General features: G+C 51.5%; 7 protein-coding genes across 7 annotated transcripts; 6 read left to right on the forward strand and 1 right to left on the reverse strand.

Annotated features, from left to right (window-relative positions):
• Positions 1–400: 400 nt before the first annotated feature.
• On the forward strand, positions 401–1628 carry EDD37DRAFT_97029 (uncharacterized protein). Its single transcript, XM_062820397.1, has one exon. It carries the CDS (start codon positions 860–862, stop codon positions 1295–1297), a length of 438 nt encoding a protein of 145 aa, XP_062676136.1. The 5' UTR covers positions 401–859; the 3' UTR covers positions 1298–1628.
• A 465-nt stretch (positions 1629–2093) lies between these two features.
• On the forward strand, positions 2094–2428 carry EDD37DRAFT_559581 (ubiquitin family protein; the record flags this gene model as incomplete). Its single annotated transcript, XM_062813800.1, has 2 exons — positions 2094–2291; positions 2366–2428. 2 exons carry the CDS (start codon positions 2094–2096, stop codon positions 2426–2428), a joined length of 261 nt encoding a protein of 86 aa, XP_062676137.1.
• Positions 2429–2568: 140 nt separating this feature from the next.
• EDD37DRAFT_96887 (uncharacterized protein) lies at positions 2569–3639 on the reverse strand. The gene has a single exon (XM_062820395.1). The coding sequence runs from the start codon at positions 3516–3518 to the stop codon at positions 2958–2960; it is 561 nt and encodes a 186-aa protein (XP_062676138.1). The 5' UTR covers positions 3519–3639; the 3' UTR covers positions 2569–2957.
• Positions 3640–4566: 927 nt separating this feature from the next.
• EDD37DRAFT_97081 (succinyl-CoA ligase subunit alpha) lies at positions 4567–6925 on the forward strand. The gene is made up of 2 exons (XM_062820398.1): positions 4567–6681; positions 6751–6925. The coding sequence occupies exons 1-2, from the start codon at positions 4656–4658 to the stop codon at positions 6813–6815; spliced, it is 2091 nt and encodes a 696-aa protein (XP_062676139.1). The 5' UTR covers positions 4567–4655; the 3' UTR covers positions 6816–6925.
• An 852-nt stretch (positions 6926–7777) lies between these two features.
• On the forward strand, positions 7778–9602 carry EDD37DRAFT_97088 (uncharacterized protein). The gene has a single exon (XM_062820399.1). It carries the CDS (start codon positions 7954–7956, stop codon positions 9244–9246), a length of 1293 nt encoding a protein of 430 aa, XP_062676140.1. The 5' UTR covers positions 7778–7953; the 3' UTR covers positions 9247–9602.
• Positions 9603–9682: 80 nt separating this feature from the next.
• EDD37DRAFT_559489 (mitochondrial delta-1-pyrroline-5-carboxylate dehydrogenase) lies at positions 9683–11481 on the forward strand (the record flags this gene model as incomplete). Its single annotated transcript, XM_062813795.1, has 2 exons — positions 9683–11270; positions 11321–11481. The coding sequence occupies 2 exons, from the start codon at positions 9683–9685 to the stop codon at positions 11479–11481; spliced, it is 1749 nt and encodes a 582-aa protein (XP_062676141.1).
• A 141-nt stretch (positions 11482–11622) lies between these two features.
• On the forward strand, positions 11623–13724 carry EDD37DRAFT_97114 (beta-tubulin). Its single transcript, XM_062820400.1, has 7 exons — positions 11623–11830; positions 11964–11987; positions 12040–12065; positions 12116–12260; positions 12316–12448; positions 12498–12820; positions 12867–13724. The coding sequence occupies exons 1-7, from the start codon at positions 11819–11821 to the stop codon at positions 13596–13598; spliced, it is 1395 nt and encodes a 464-aa protein (XP_062676142.1). The 5' UTR covers positions 11623–11818; the 3' UTR covers positions 13599–13724.
• The last annotated feature ends 229 nt before the right edge of the window (positions 13725–13953 follow it).

The following is a 13953-nucleotide window of genomic DNA, read 5'->3' on the forward strand; positions in this document are numbered from 1 at the left end:
CGACATTCGCAGTCCCTCGGTCAGTTAAAAGGGATAGACTTTGATACCTCGACAGATTTGCTCGGGCAAAGACAAGGGGTGTGTGGACTGTGTAATAATAGTAATTTTCAGGCGATCACTGATCAAAAGCTCAACGCAGCTGAGCCTTAAGCACCTCATTCAGGCGAGCTCTATGGCCCTCCTTATGTCAGCCGCTTACTTCGAACAAAGATGGACACTGTCCTCGTAAGCCACGCATCGGAGTTCTGGACGCTTATAGGGGCATACCGATACTGTCTGTCTGTGACGACCGTAAGGGAGGGCTGTGAACCTGCACTGGTGAACAAAACGTAATGGGTGGTGCTGCAGGGAGTTTGCTGACGACGCAGGGGGCGTTGAAGTGGATTTTGGATTTCGGATTTTGTGGGTGTACGTGGACTTTTATATACACCTCTGACACCACGGACCACCACGAATACCCTCTTTCTGTCAAGGCGCTGTCAGAAAGGAACTGACTCCATACCGATTACATTTGTACCAGCCATTTCGTGGGAGGCTGGAAGGCTTCATCTGGGGTCTCCTACTTCTGATATACACAATTTCCGCTTCTTTCTCCCGAGTCACTCATCCAGATCATCAGTCACTCATTTTAGCAATTTGTCAAGTCCTCTTGGCTGGGGGAAGTTGAGCGTACGGTCGAAGAGCCATAATCACAAAAGGACCATACCGGAGCTTGAGACAAAGCGACGGGAACACCTGCTTGAGAGGGCCGATCGTGGGTTGCTTTGTGGTCGTGGTGCAGGTTGAGGACGGGCATATCAAAAGAACGGTCCACAAAACAAACAATCTGAAGCGACCACTTGGGAGGCTTGTGGTCGGGATGAGGGCGACCTCATTACAGGCCGCCGCCATGCAGTGTACCGTCCTCGTGCTGCTCATCTCATTCATCTACACGAATACGGCGTCGGCCATGCCTCGAGGCCCACGGGAGCACTTTCAATTGAGTGCTGCAACAACACCAGCAGATTCATACTTTGATCCTCAGCCTCAGTATATCAAGCTCACACGACCAACGACACAGTCCGAGGTTCAAAAGCAGATCGAAATCGAAGTCAGTTCGCAACTGAAGGAGAAAGATGCTCCTTCAGCAGGAGGGCTGGGCACCTGGGGAGGTATTCAGAAGGAGACGACCAAAGCCGACCTTATGCATATATTGCAAGATTGGAAAGCGTGGAAGCGGCAATTTGACCAGCAGGCGAGGGAAAGGAGCTGTCGAGTTTCGAACCGTGGATGTGCTCGTTGGCGGAAGAGAAAGTGACGGAGGCATGAGACATAGCCTCTGAGTGGAGAAATGGCAATGAACATGAAAAGCAGGATGAAAGAAACGAATCACATGACGATGAATAAGCCCTTGATCTTTCGGGGTTGGATGATACCTTAGGTCGAGGTTTGCTTGTCCTTTGTCAACAGTGCTTGACTGCTGTTTGGACCGGATGCATGTTGCCGTTGCTTGATGGACACTGTTCAATGGCGTTGTTTTCCTCAAAAGGTGGACGCCGGCATGCATGTAGATTTTATGATTGACGAGTCAATGAAATGATGCTTTGATGAGAGCCTAAAATGAAGTGCAAGTGAATGTTTGATGAAGTGAAAGAGAAGTAAGAATGAGATGGGAGGAGAAGAGGCAGGGATTCTTCATGTGGCAAACGTCACTTCCCGCGCATTCTTCTACAAGGGAAACCACACCAAACCAAACCAGTGTCGCCGACGCCTTTTCGCGCATTCGACTTTATTAATCCCGCCAACGGCTCTTTCTCTCTTTCTCTTCCTCCTTCACTCCACTCATACATCCAATCTTCCCTCAGCGCAAGTCTTCGCTTCCTTTCCAACACTTCCCGTCAAACAATCGCTGAAAGGCATTTTCGCTACGATCAGGTGAGGACGCTTCTGCGACCCTCTCCCACTTTACTCGACTGTCCCACTAACTCCGGGCAGACTTGAGCCGCATTCAGCCTCGCGCCACTTCGGCAGACTCGATCTCCTCGACTTTCTGTTCTTACACCACAATCACAATGTCTGACGCCGGTCAACAGTCGCCTAATGGCAATGCAGACATGCCCGCGGCGGGTGGGGCTGAGCACTTGAATATCAAGGTCACCGATGGCAACAATGAAGTCTTCTTCAAGATCAAGAGGAGCACAAAACTCGAAAAATTGATGAGGGCCTTCTGCGAGAGACAGGGCAAAGACATGAAGACTGCGCGGTTCTTGTTTGATGGAAACCGAGTCCAAGGGCACGACACGCCTGACACGGTGAGTAATCTCTCGCTTGCGCGATATGAGCGATATCTGGCTTTTGTCAAACTAGGAACTGACAACTATCCCAGCTCGATATGGCAGACGGAGACTCGATTGAAGTTCATCAAGAGCAGATTGGTGGCTCTGCGTGAGGGAAGAGGTGCTGTTACAGAAAGAGGATTGGATTCGATTCAAGCCGCAATCAGCGCTGAGATCACTGAGGTGTTACAAGAATCACGCGGTGTTGGTGTCTCAAGCTCTCTTTTCCTGGTTGAACCACGACGACGCATCTCGCCTGGATGCACCTAGTTGGGAGGGATCTTGGTCGGCGTTATGGCAACGCTACTTGATCAACGGTCTCAGATGCAATGGATCGATTATGGTGGTGAACGGGCATTCCCCAGGGTTTGAGGGTAGATTGCTGGAATTGCTGGCTCATGGAGTCCATTTAGCAGAAGCGAATGTACTTCAGTCCGGGCCTGAGCAAGATACCGAGCATTGAGATCATCGTACAAGACCATAAAAATGGTTATGATACTTTTTGCTCTGATCGAGTATGCGGAAACTGCAAACGAACCCCATCACCGCCTTTTGTTAATCCTGCATGGTAGGCCGTGTCATATGGTGCACCCGGTCACAAGTGTACCACGAACAGCAGGCAACAGAGACAGAAACCCATAATCAACCATCCCACATATTCGCCTTCAGTTTCTCATCTGCCTCTTTTTGTCTTTCCCTATCTTCCTTTTCCTTGTTCTTTCGCCGAACTTCTTGTTCTCTGATAGCACGGTCGTACTGCCTCTGCTCGTCAGTCTTCTTCGGGACTTTCATGCCCAATCCTGCAGCGATGAGTCGGCTCGCAGTCGCCGTGGTCTTCTCTGGCCTACGCCGCTCTCGCTCTCGATCGGATTCTGTCTGGGTCGAGGCTGTCGGTGGGCTATGTGGTCTCGGGCGCCCTCCTCCCAGAACTTGAGCTGGAGCCCAGTCTATATACTGCCCGCTGGTCCCTTGCGGCGATATAGGTGTTGGAGGTGGAGGTTTCAGCGCTGGATCTGATGATTTTACGGGCTTTAAGGAAGGCCCTGGCCCTTCGGTTGGCGTTTCATCCCAATCGACTGGAGACGTTAAGTCTTCTTCATCTTCCCAGGAGTCGGCCACTTCCTCTTGCTTAGTGGAGCTTTTCAACTTCAGGGCAGACGCTGGCGGCAGATCTATGTGCAAACTCGACAGCTTCGACTCCATCTTTCGGCCGTGCCAGGATCGTCAAGCACCTGTTTTTGATGGGTCGGAGAAGCGTCGAGGTGACAAGGATCAATGCTGAAGTTACAGACTGAAGGAACAGGTAGGCCTGCAGCAGAATAAGTGGGAGAACGAGCGGATTGCAAGCGATGTCACAGGAACAATGGAAGCTTAGACCAGCGTTGTCTTAAAAAACGATGTTATACTGAAGCAGAGAGATGAAATCGTGACATTCGATCTAAAAATGTTCCAGTGGCACCACCGTCGTCACTGCCATTACACGCGACACGTCAAGGAACAGGACGAAGGGAAACGCAACCCGGCGGGGAAGATGAGACAGGGAAAGAGGAGCCAGCCAAAGAAAAAAGGGCCTGCCGCGAATCCTGGGGGCATGGTGGGCATGCCAATGCGGCTGAAGTTTGGAAAGGCTTCAATTGCCGAGCGGGCACCGTAGAACGCACCGCAGGCTAGCTGCAACACCACCTAAAGACATCTGGTGGCAGAGAGATTATCTGCTGGTGACTCAATTGGGCTCCCCGCATCTAAGTTACAGTACTTATCTCTTTGGGTAGGTGGTGCACCTCCTAATAATGCCTAGGCGCAAAGATGTCCCGATGTCCCTCCGGAGCCTCAGCTGTGGGATCAAGGACACGGGAAACAGCAAACGTCCAGATTCGAATATCGAGTACAGCATCATCCATTTTGCGGCTCAGGGGTCTCATGGTGACTCTCGGGTACCACAGACCTCCTACTTCCTCCGGCGCAAGTATATTTTCCGAAAGCAAACAGCTCCGATCTCGCAGAATGCCACAGCCCATCTCGAAAATGTGGTAGCGTCTCGGAGATTGGTCGACTCGGCTCTCGTCCGCTCTCGAGACAAGCCTAACAAAGGTTCTCTCCGCATCGCAGTGTCAGCGCCGACCTCGGGATTGAGCATCCCTATGAACTCACCGAGCCTCTAGCTTTAATCCGCCTCGGCCTGACTTTTGTATATATCCCCCTCACAACCTTCAAATGAAGCTTGGTGTCCAGCACTTATAGCACAACAAATATTGCAGGTGTCCGCTGCTCGAGCTCGCCTGGTTTATTTCCACCGCATTCGGCAGATCGGGGTTGATCGAGCGCGAGCATTCAGCGATAATGACGAAAGTTATTCTACCACGGAGTTTCAAGTTCCAGGTTGCTCCATTTCGCGCCTGGAAGAAGCATGGCACATATGGAAATGTGGCGCCGTTTTCAGCATCGACGGCACGTCGGTCCTATGCTGATACCATTGACAACCTCAAAATCGGCAAGCACACGCGTGTGCTTTACCAGGGATTTACCGGTCGGCAAGCTACTATGAATGCCCAAGAATCGATAGACTATGGCACCAACGTTGTCGGCGGTGTCAAGCCCGGTTTTGAGGGCGAGCATCTCGGTCTACCTGTCTTGCCCAGTGTCCGGGCTGCTGTAGAAAAGCTCAAGCCTGACGCCAGTGCCATCTACGTGCCTGGAAATGGCACCGTAGCGGCAATGGAAGAGGCCATTGAGAACGAGATACCTCTTATCGTGGCTGTAGCAGAACATATTCCAGTTCATGACATCATGCGGATACACCAAATGCTTAGAACACAGTCCAAGACAAGGTTGGTCGGCGCAAACTGTCCTGGCATTATCAGCACACATGGCCGTTGCCGACTTGGATTTCAACCATTACCCTTCTTCAAGGAAGGCAATGTCGGCATTGTGGCCAAGTCAGGGACATTGAGTTATGAAGCCGTGGCTTCTACGACTCGTGCTGGGCTTGGACAAACGTATGGTATCAGTATGGGCGGCGACATTCTTGCTGGCACGAACTTCGTCGAAGCATTCCAGGTCCTGGTGGAGGATGAGAACACCGAAGGCATCATCATGATTGGTGAGGTCGGTGGCAGCGCCGAACTTAGAGCTGCCGAATGGATCAAGGAGTACAACAAACGGGAAGCAAATCCCAAACCTTTCATGTCTGTCATTGGTGGTATTCAAGCACCTCCTGCCCGAATTATGGGTCACGCTGGCGCATGGGCGGCGCCCGGAGAGGCCAGTGCTGCACAGAAGATAAGGATCTTGCAAGATGTTGGCGTTACAATCGTCGATCATCCAGAAAAACTTGGAGAAGGCATGAAAAAGTTGTTAGCGGGACGGGCAAAATCTGGAGGACACAAGGCCTCTGGTGCTGGGGCGTCACAGAAAAGAGGCTATCATACCATGCGACGGCGGCCGATGGTTTCGGAAAGTAAGACAAACACACGTGAACAGCGACGGACGCTGTACATCAAGAAGTCACAGGCGCTTGATATGCTTAGAGACCGAGGGATCAATATTGCAGATTCTCCGACGGGACAGCAGGAGAAATTTGTGGCAATATCGATCGATCGCGACGCACGGCAGCCTTGCATCATTGCATCACCGACGACAGCTCCTGGTGAGGCTTTCCAGCTGTCGAAGAGCTTTCCTTTCGGCTACGGTACAGACGAAGCAAAGTCCGACACAATAATCCAGGACGTCGCGGCACATTTGGGTATCTCAGGTGAAGGCCGAGAAAACTTGGCCCGATTGGTTGGCGAACTGGCGGACCTTTTCACGTCAAAGGAGGCATTCGTTCTTCAGACGAAGATAGTGGTCGATGATAGCGGTGTTCTGCAAGTCCAGGGCGCCAAATTCGGATTCGATGATGCAGCTTTTCGAAGTTCGAAGAGACAAGCTGACGTACATGCCTTGCGAGACATCGAGAGCGAAGTTCCAGAAGAAATCGAAGCCGAGAAGGAAGGCATGATATATGTCAAGTTCGGGGGCGAAGGATCGATTGGCACGATCGTCAATGGTGCCGGGTTGGCCATGAATACCGTCGACGCCCTGGTGGCTAGAGGTGGTTCACCGGCGAACTTTATGGACACTGGTGGCAAGGCGACGTCAGAAACTATCAAGGCTGGTTTCAGGATCATCGTGTCGGATCCTAGAGTGAAAGTCATCTTTGTCAATATTTTTGGAGGTCTGACGCTGGGTGATATGATTGCCAATGGCATCCTGATGGCGTTCAAGGATTTGAAGCTCAAGGTACCGGTCGTCGTTCGGATACGGGGGACGCGAGAGGCCGAAGGGCAGAAGCTGATACAGGAGAGTGGACTTCAACTTGATGCGTTTGGTAAGTTTGCAAAGACCTTGTCATGCTGACTGAGTTGTTCGACCCTTGCTAACTTTTCGTGCTCGACAGATTCTTTTGAGGATGCTGCTGCCCGAGCAATAGCGATAGCGAAGGGGACTCAGTCAATGGAGTAGGTCCAGCTGGGCGTACCTACCTAGGTAGTTACATATGTGGAATCGGCGTACCGGGTTATCGTCATTGGGATTAGCATATATTTATGAACCAGGCGACATGGTCTCTGGTTGCAAGCTGTGAGCATGCACAATCGAAGGAGAGGTAGGGAAATGTTACTGAAGGCAACAGACCCGGGCGATTCAAGCTTCAGTCCATCATCTGACACAATATCACGACCTTCAGAGTAACCATATACTTCCGGTGCCCTTGCTGCACGTTTGTGATTGGCACAGATCTGGTTTGTCAATGACCGGAGCAGACATGAGTTGTTTCCCAGGCGAGACAATCTGTTGTCGATTACATCCAGGATCAGGATCGACTTCGACACACTGACTCGGTGGGAGGATTCTGCTCCGGCTGACCCTAGACTCTGGCCGGGTCCGTCGACGCAGCCGAGTCAGTATCAACTCGTCGAGGTAGACAACATCTGGGGAATGTTTCAATTCCAGTAACGTTAGCACGTTCGAACTGCGAGAGTGCGTGACGAGCATATGACAATAACTGTGCATCCTGAGTATTGAGAAATCGACGGAGACGTTTCTTCACGAGACAGCCATTCTCAATCCAGATATTATGCAAGGCCTAGACCTGGCACCAGCTACACTAATAAAGCAGGGCACTCGGCGCCGTGCCATGCCAGGCACGTGAAAGGCACCCGTACCCCGTGTCAAGCTTCCACTTCAGGCGCCCTACGAGTACAGGTGTCACTAGCCTGACTCAGTCACAAATTCCTCGCGTGCCGTTCGCTCGCATCGATGTCTTCCGGACGTGTGGATACCCAACGGCTGGTGCCAGCGTGCGAGGACGTGACCTTCTGCTTACAGGAGGTGTACTAACCTGTAGGGGTCTCCTACTTCAGCTCCCCAGCAATAGTAAGTTCAGGCCCCCGCATATATCGAGTACGTCCACATAAGCCATCGTGTTTCTACTTTATCTAGCCTTTGCGCACCGGCTTCTCTGCCTTCATCGGTACTATCCTGAATCCCAGAAGCTGCTCCCTTTTTCATCTACAGGCGAAGGCGCATATATATACAATTCTGACACCAAGGACCAGACAGCAGTGCCATAAGGGGCAGCCCTGCGCATCCGGACACCACCATGTCGTCCAATTTATCAACGGACGCTTTTGCAAAGTTCTCGCCAACTTCAGCTCAACACTTTTCAAACTTCTCATGGCTATGGTCGCGATATCTTCTTCCTGCCATCATTGCATACCCTTTTCTATGCTCTTTTCTCCGCTTTCGCCGTATCAAATCCCTACAAGCAAGATTCAAATATGGCACACCTGAACGGCCGTCATTTGAAGGCATGACCGTTCAGGAGGCGCACGACATTACCAAGCCCATCAGCGACCTCGAATTCCCCGCGCTCTTCGAGAAGGGACTGCAATTTGCTCTCTTTCGGACGTACGGTATCCCAACTATCAGCGAATTGCTCGTCAAGACCACCCAATTGGCGGCAACCAAAAATGTGCCCAAACGCTATGCAGACACAGGCGTGCTTCTGGCCGACATGTACTCGGCCGAGCCCGACAGTGACAGATGCCGTGCAGCATATGCCCGCTTGAACTACCTACACGGCCACTACATTAAGCAGGGCAAAATCAGCAACGATGACATGTTGTATACGCTGTCACTGTTCATGAACCAGCCGGTCGAGTGGATCAACCGATATGAATGGAGACAGGTGACAGAACTCGAGATGTGCGCAATGGGTGTCGTCCACAAGGCTATGGGAAATGGCATGCAGATCTCCTTTGAGGTTCTGCCGTCGTGTTCTACAGGTTGGAAAGACGGCTTGCAATTCTACCATGAGCTGGACGCTTGGGCTAAGGAGTACGAAAGAAAATATATGGTTCCTGACAGGAAGAATTTCGATACTGCGGTTGAGACGCGCAAGCTTCTTCTGGCTGGATATCCAGACTTCATGAAGGGTGTCCTCACGAAGGTCATGAGTGCGCCTCTGGATGACAGATTGAGAGAGGCAATCATGTTTGACCGTGCGCCAGCTTCGTACTCAGCCTTTTTCGACGGGTTCATGGAGGTGAGGAGATTTTACTTGCGTTACTTGGCTCTTCCTAGGCTCTGGTTCCAGACGAACCCTTACCAGACCAAAGAGCCGGACAAGAATGGGAGACGATACATTCTCAAGTGGGATACCGCGCCGGTGTATGTGAAACCAACGCTGTGGAACAGATATGGTCCTGGAGCCGCGATTGGGGCCCTGCTGGGGATTCCTCGACCTGGTGATGAGGACACGTATCCTGAGGGGTTTGAGATTGAAAACGTTGGACCATCTGTATTTTCTGGTAAGGGTGCGAAGGAGATGGAGATCACGAAGGAGAAACTGAAGAAGGAAAGGACAGGTGGATGTCCATTTGCCGTGCGATAATGGGCGCTTGGGAAAGGTTGTAAGCAGGGATTGCTGGGGGGAGTTTCTCGAGTCACCTCTCATTGACCCCTAACTGGGTTTCCTCTGCAGTCCAGCTCATGAAAGTTTATGAAATTTTGATCTTCGACAAGGCTGGCGTCGCTCCTTTGTTTGATGGATAATGGACCCATTGCTGCCGTCCATATCCGAGTACAAGCTCAGGGCGCCCATCCACGACGCCCACTGACAAGCGCTAAGCGACGCCTATCAAAAGCTCGAGCGTGCTGAGCGGGCTTCTCCATACAAACAGACTTTAGGTAAGGGTCCGCCATAAACCGACAATACCCGGGCTTGCGCGTGCTCGCTTTTAAAGAGATGGACGCGGGGTGCTTTTTATGAAGGAAAGTTGCATCTCCAAATCGCAGGTTGTCGTCGTTCCTTCAAACACTGGGTCAAGATGGCAGGCTCTTGCAGGACTCTGTTGTCCTTTTCGCAACGTTCTGTCTCTTCCTCTGCCCAGCATGTACGCAGGTTCCATGCCTCACCAACTGCAATGTCCACGCTGGCAGCCTTCAAACTACCAAACATCTCCAACGAGCCAAACAAACACTATGCGAAAGGCTCACCTGACAGAGAAGAACTGGCAGCTGCTCTGGAAACGTTGAAGCAGAAAGCACCACTGGACATTCCGATCGTGGTTACCGGCAAGCCCATCAAGACGTCCACCGTCCTTACGCAGAACGTCCCCTCCTCTCACGCGACAACCATTGCAAAGTACTCAAATGCCTCCACGGAGGATGTCAACAAAGCTATTGAGGAAGCCCTTGCTGCAAAGCCTGCATGGGAAGCTCTTCCTTTCGCTGACCGAGCTGCTGTCTTCCTCAAGGCCGCCGATTTGATCAGCACAAAATACAGATACGAGGTCATGGCTACAACAATGCTAGGACAAGGCAAGAATGCATGGCAAGCAGAGATTGACGCAGCGGCCGAATTGATCGACTTCTTGAGGTTCAATGTCAGATATGCTGAAGAGCTGTATGCACAACAGCCACCCTATAACTCGCCCGGTGTATGGAACAGACTCGAATACAGGCCTCTGGAAGGATTTGTCTACGCTATTTCACCTTTCAACTTCACTGCCATTGGCGGCAACCTTGCTGGTGCTCCTGCTTTGATGGGCAATGTGGTTTTGTGGAAGCCCAGTCCGTCAGCAATCGCGTCGAACTATCTGGTCTATCAAATCCTGCTGGAAGCTGGTCTTCCTGCGGGTGTGGTCCAGTTCGTTCCCGGCGACGCGGAAGAGGTGACCAAGGCTATTCTGTCTCATAAACAGTTCGCCGCACTTCACTATACAGGCTCTACCGCGGTCTTCCGCAAGCTGTACGGTCAGATCGGCCAAGGAATTGCAGAGGGCAGATACAAGGGATATCCTAGGATAGTGGGCGAGACTGGAGGCAAGAACTTCCACCTGATCCATAAGAGCGCAGACATCGACAACGCGGCCATACAGACGGTTCGAGGAGCATTTGAGTACCAGGGCCAGAAATGCAGCGCAACGTCGAGGGTGTACGTGCCTTCCTCGATATGGTCGGACTTCAAGACGAAATTGGTCTCTGAGACGGAAAACTTGAAGGTTGGACCTCCTGAGGAGTTTGGAAACTTCATTGGTCCAGTCATCCACGAGGCTAGCTTCAAGAAGCTCTCTGGTGCCATTGACGCGGCGAAAGACGACTCGACTCTCGAACTGCTCACTGGTGGTAAATACGATGACAGCAAAGGATACTTTATTCACCCCACCATTTACCTTGCGAAAGACCCGACTCACAAATACTTCAGCCAGGAATTCTTTGGACCCATTCTGACAGTCCATGTCTATGACGACTCAAAGCCGGATGCATTTGAACAGATCTGCAAGGTCGTGGACAGCACTTCGGATTATGGCCTTACCGGCGCTGTTTTTGCTCAAGATCGTGCAGCGATCAGATACGCGGAGGAGGCTTTGAGAAATGCTGCTGGCAATTACTACATTAACTGCAAGAGCACTGGTACGTGTCACTTCGTTCCCATCTTGACGTCGTCTGCTAATATTGATCAGGAGCTGTTGTTGGACAACAACCTTTTGGCGGCGCTCGCGCATCTGGAACCAATGACAAGGCCGGATCTGCAGCCATCCTGTCGCGTTTCGTGAGCATGAGGTCGCTGAAGGAAGAGACACTGCCCATCTCGAAAACGGAATATCCTTCCAATGATGTGTAGATCGTAAGGCTTCACGAGTAATGACAGGGAGTGCAACGGGTAAACAAAAGGCGGTAATTCAGCATTAGCAGTAGTTGTATGTTACTCTAGGGTGTGAATAAATTTGTTGTCAAAAGCGCGTCCCCGCGATTTTAGCGCCTTTCTCTCACCGCCAAGGTTGTTTTGTCAATTGACCGACTTGCATTTGGAGGCAGTTCCTCTCCCACAACATCAACCCGACAGACACCTCTCTCACCACTCCCTCACGACCTCTTTTTTTGAAGTGGTTCTTCTTGATTGTCACTCCATCCCACATCCTCTCCGAAATCCTTTGAACTATTCTTGATTGACCGACAACATGCGTGAAATCGTAAGTAGCTGGCTCAGACTGCGCTACGCGTCGTTTTCCCTGTTTACCCCTGGGACGGCTCTCCTGCTTCGACCCCACCATGCATTTTTGTGCCTTGACAGGATCAACGACTGACATATGATGTTCAATATAGGTTCACTTGCAGACTGGCCAATGTGTACGTATTATCATCCTTCCTGACTTGAGTTGTCCGCTAACAATGACCCCAGGGCAACCAAATTGGTGCTGCCTTCTGGTGCGCAAATCCTCAACGCGACGGTCTCCTCTCCTCTGACTCGACCATAGGCAAATCATCTCCGGCGAACACGGTCTTGATGGATCAGGAGTGTACGTATACTTGAGATCTTCGACTGAACATCATCCTGACTTGCGCAGCTACAATGGCACGTCCGATCTCCAGCTCGAGCGTATGAACGTCTACTTCAATGAGGTATATATCCACTGCAACGTCTTGCGAAGAGTCCCCCCGCTAATACTGCTTCCAGGCATCCGGCAACAAATATGTTCCCCGTGCTGTCCTCGTCGATCTTGAACCAGGTACCATGGATGCAGTCCGAGCTGGTCCTTTTGGTCAACTCTTCCGACCCGATAACTTTGTCTTCGGCCAGAGCGGTGCTGGTAAGAACACACATCTCATCAGAAAGAACAAGCAGTAACATAAGGCTAGGAAACAACTGGGCCAAGGGTCACTACACTGAAGGTGCCGAGCTTGTCGACCAAGTTCTCGATGTCGTTCGACGCGAAGCCGAAAGCTGCGACTGCCTGCAGGGTTTCCAGATCACACACTCTCTTGGTGGCGGTACTGGTGCTGGTATGGGTACATTGTTGATCTCCAAGATCCGAGAAGAATTCCCCGACCGAATGATGGCTACCTTCTCCGTCGTCCCATCTCCCAAGGTCTCAGATACCGTCGTGGAGCCATACAACGCCACTCTCTCAGTCCACCAGTTGGTCGAGAACTCTGACGAGACCTTCTGCATTGACAATGAGGTACGTCGTACGTCGACGTGATTTTCATCGTCGCTAATCATCTCAGGCTCTCTACGACATCTGCATGCGTACTCTCAAGCTGGCCAACCCTTCGTATGGCGACTTGAACCACCTGGTCTCCGCAGTCATGTCCGGTGTCACCACCTGCCTGCGCTTCCCCGGTCAACTCAACTCTGACCTACGAAAGCTCGCCGTTAACATGGTTCCCTTCCCTCGTCTGCACTTTTTCATGGTCGGCTTCGCTCCCCTGACCAGCCGTGGTGCCTACTCCTTCCGTGCCGTCACCGTCCCGGAACTTACACAGCAGATGTTCGACCCTAAGAATATGATGGCTGCTTCAGACTTCCGAAATGGTCGCTATCTGACATGCTCAGCTATATTCCGTGGCAAGGTCAGCATGAAGGAGGTTGAGGATCAGATGCGCAACGTCCAGAACAAGAACAACAGCTACTTCGTTGAGTGGATCCCCAACAACGTTCAAACCGCTCTCTGCTCGATTCCCCCACGTGGTCTGAAGATGTCTTCGACCTTCGTCGGAAACTCGACCTCTATTCAGGAGCTGTTCAAGCGTGTTGGTGACCAGTTCAGCGCCATGTTCCGACGAAAGGCTTTCTTGCATTGGTACACTGGCGAGGGTATGGACGAGATGGAGTTCACCGAGGCCGAGTCCAACATGAACGATCTTGTTTCAGAATACCAACAGTACCAGGATGCAAGCATCTCTGAGGGCGAAGAGGAGTACGGTGAGGAGGAGGCTCCATTAGAGGAGGAAGTCTAAACGAGTCTTCTCGTTCCCAAGACGAAATATGCCGCGTCATTCATATCGTGGCCATGGGGTGTGTTGCATGTTGTGAGCTTCTTCTACTGGACCATTGATTGGTTTTGTTTGGCCACAACAGCATTCTTCTGTTCAAAGCGAAGCACAGTGATATGATGGATAAGTCAGAGGACTATGACCAGGATCATAGCTCGGGTCAAGCAGGCATGGCGTGTTCTCAAGCTTTCCAACTCTCGAGCGTTAGATTCTAATTCAATGAAACTGCAATGACAATGAAAGGGCTCCCTTCCGTGTTCTTTCTTGATGCTGATGCTGCATGCAGAGTTTGCAAGGTCTAGATTCCTGCCCAGCACTG

This window comes from Exophiala viscosa (assembly GCF_022695815.1).
Source record: "Exophiala viscosa unplaced genomic scaffold EDD37scaffold_1, whole genome shotgun sequence".
NCBI classification, from domain to species: Eukaryota; Fungi; Ascomycota; class Eurotiomycetes; order Chaetothyriales; family Herpotrichiellaceae; genus Exophiala; species Exophiala viscosa.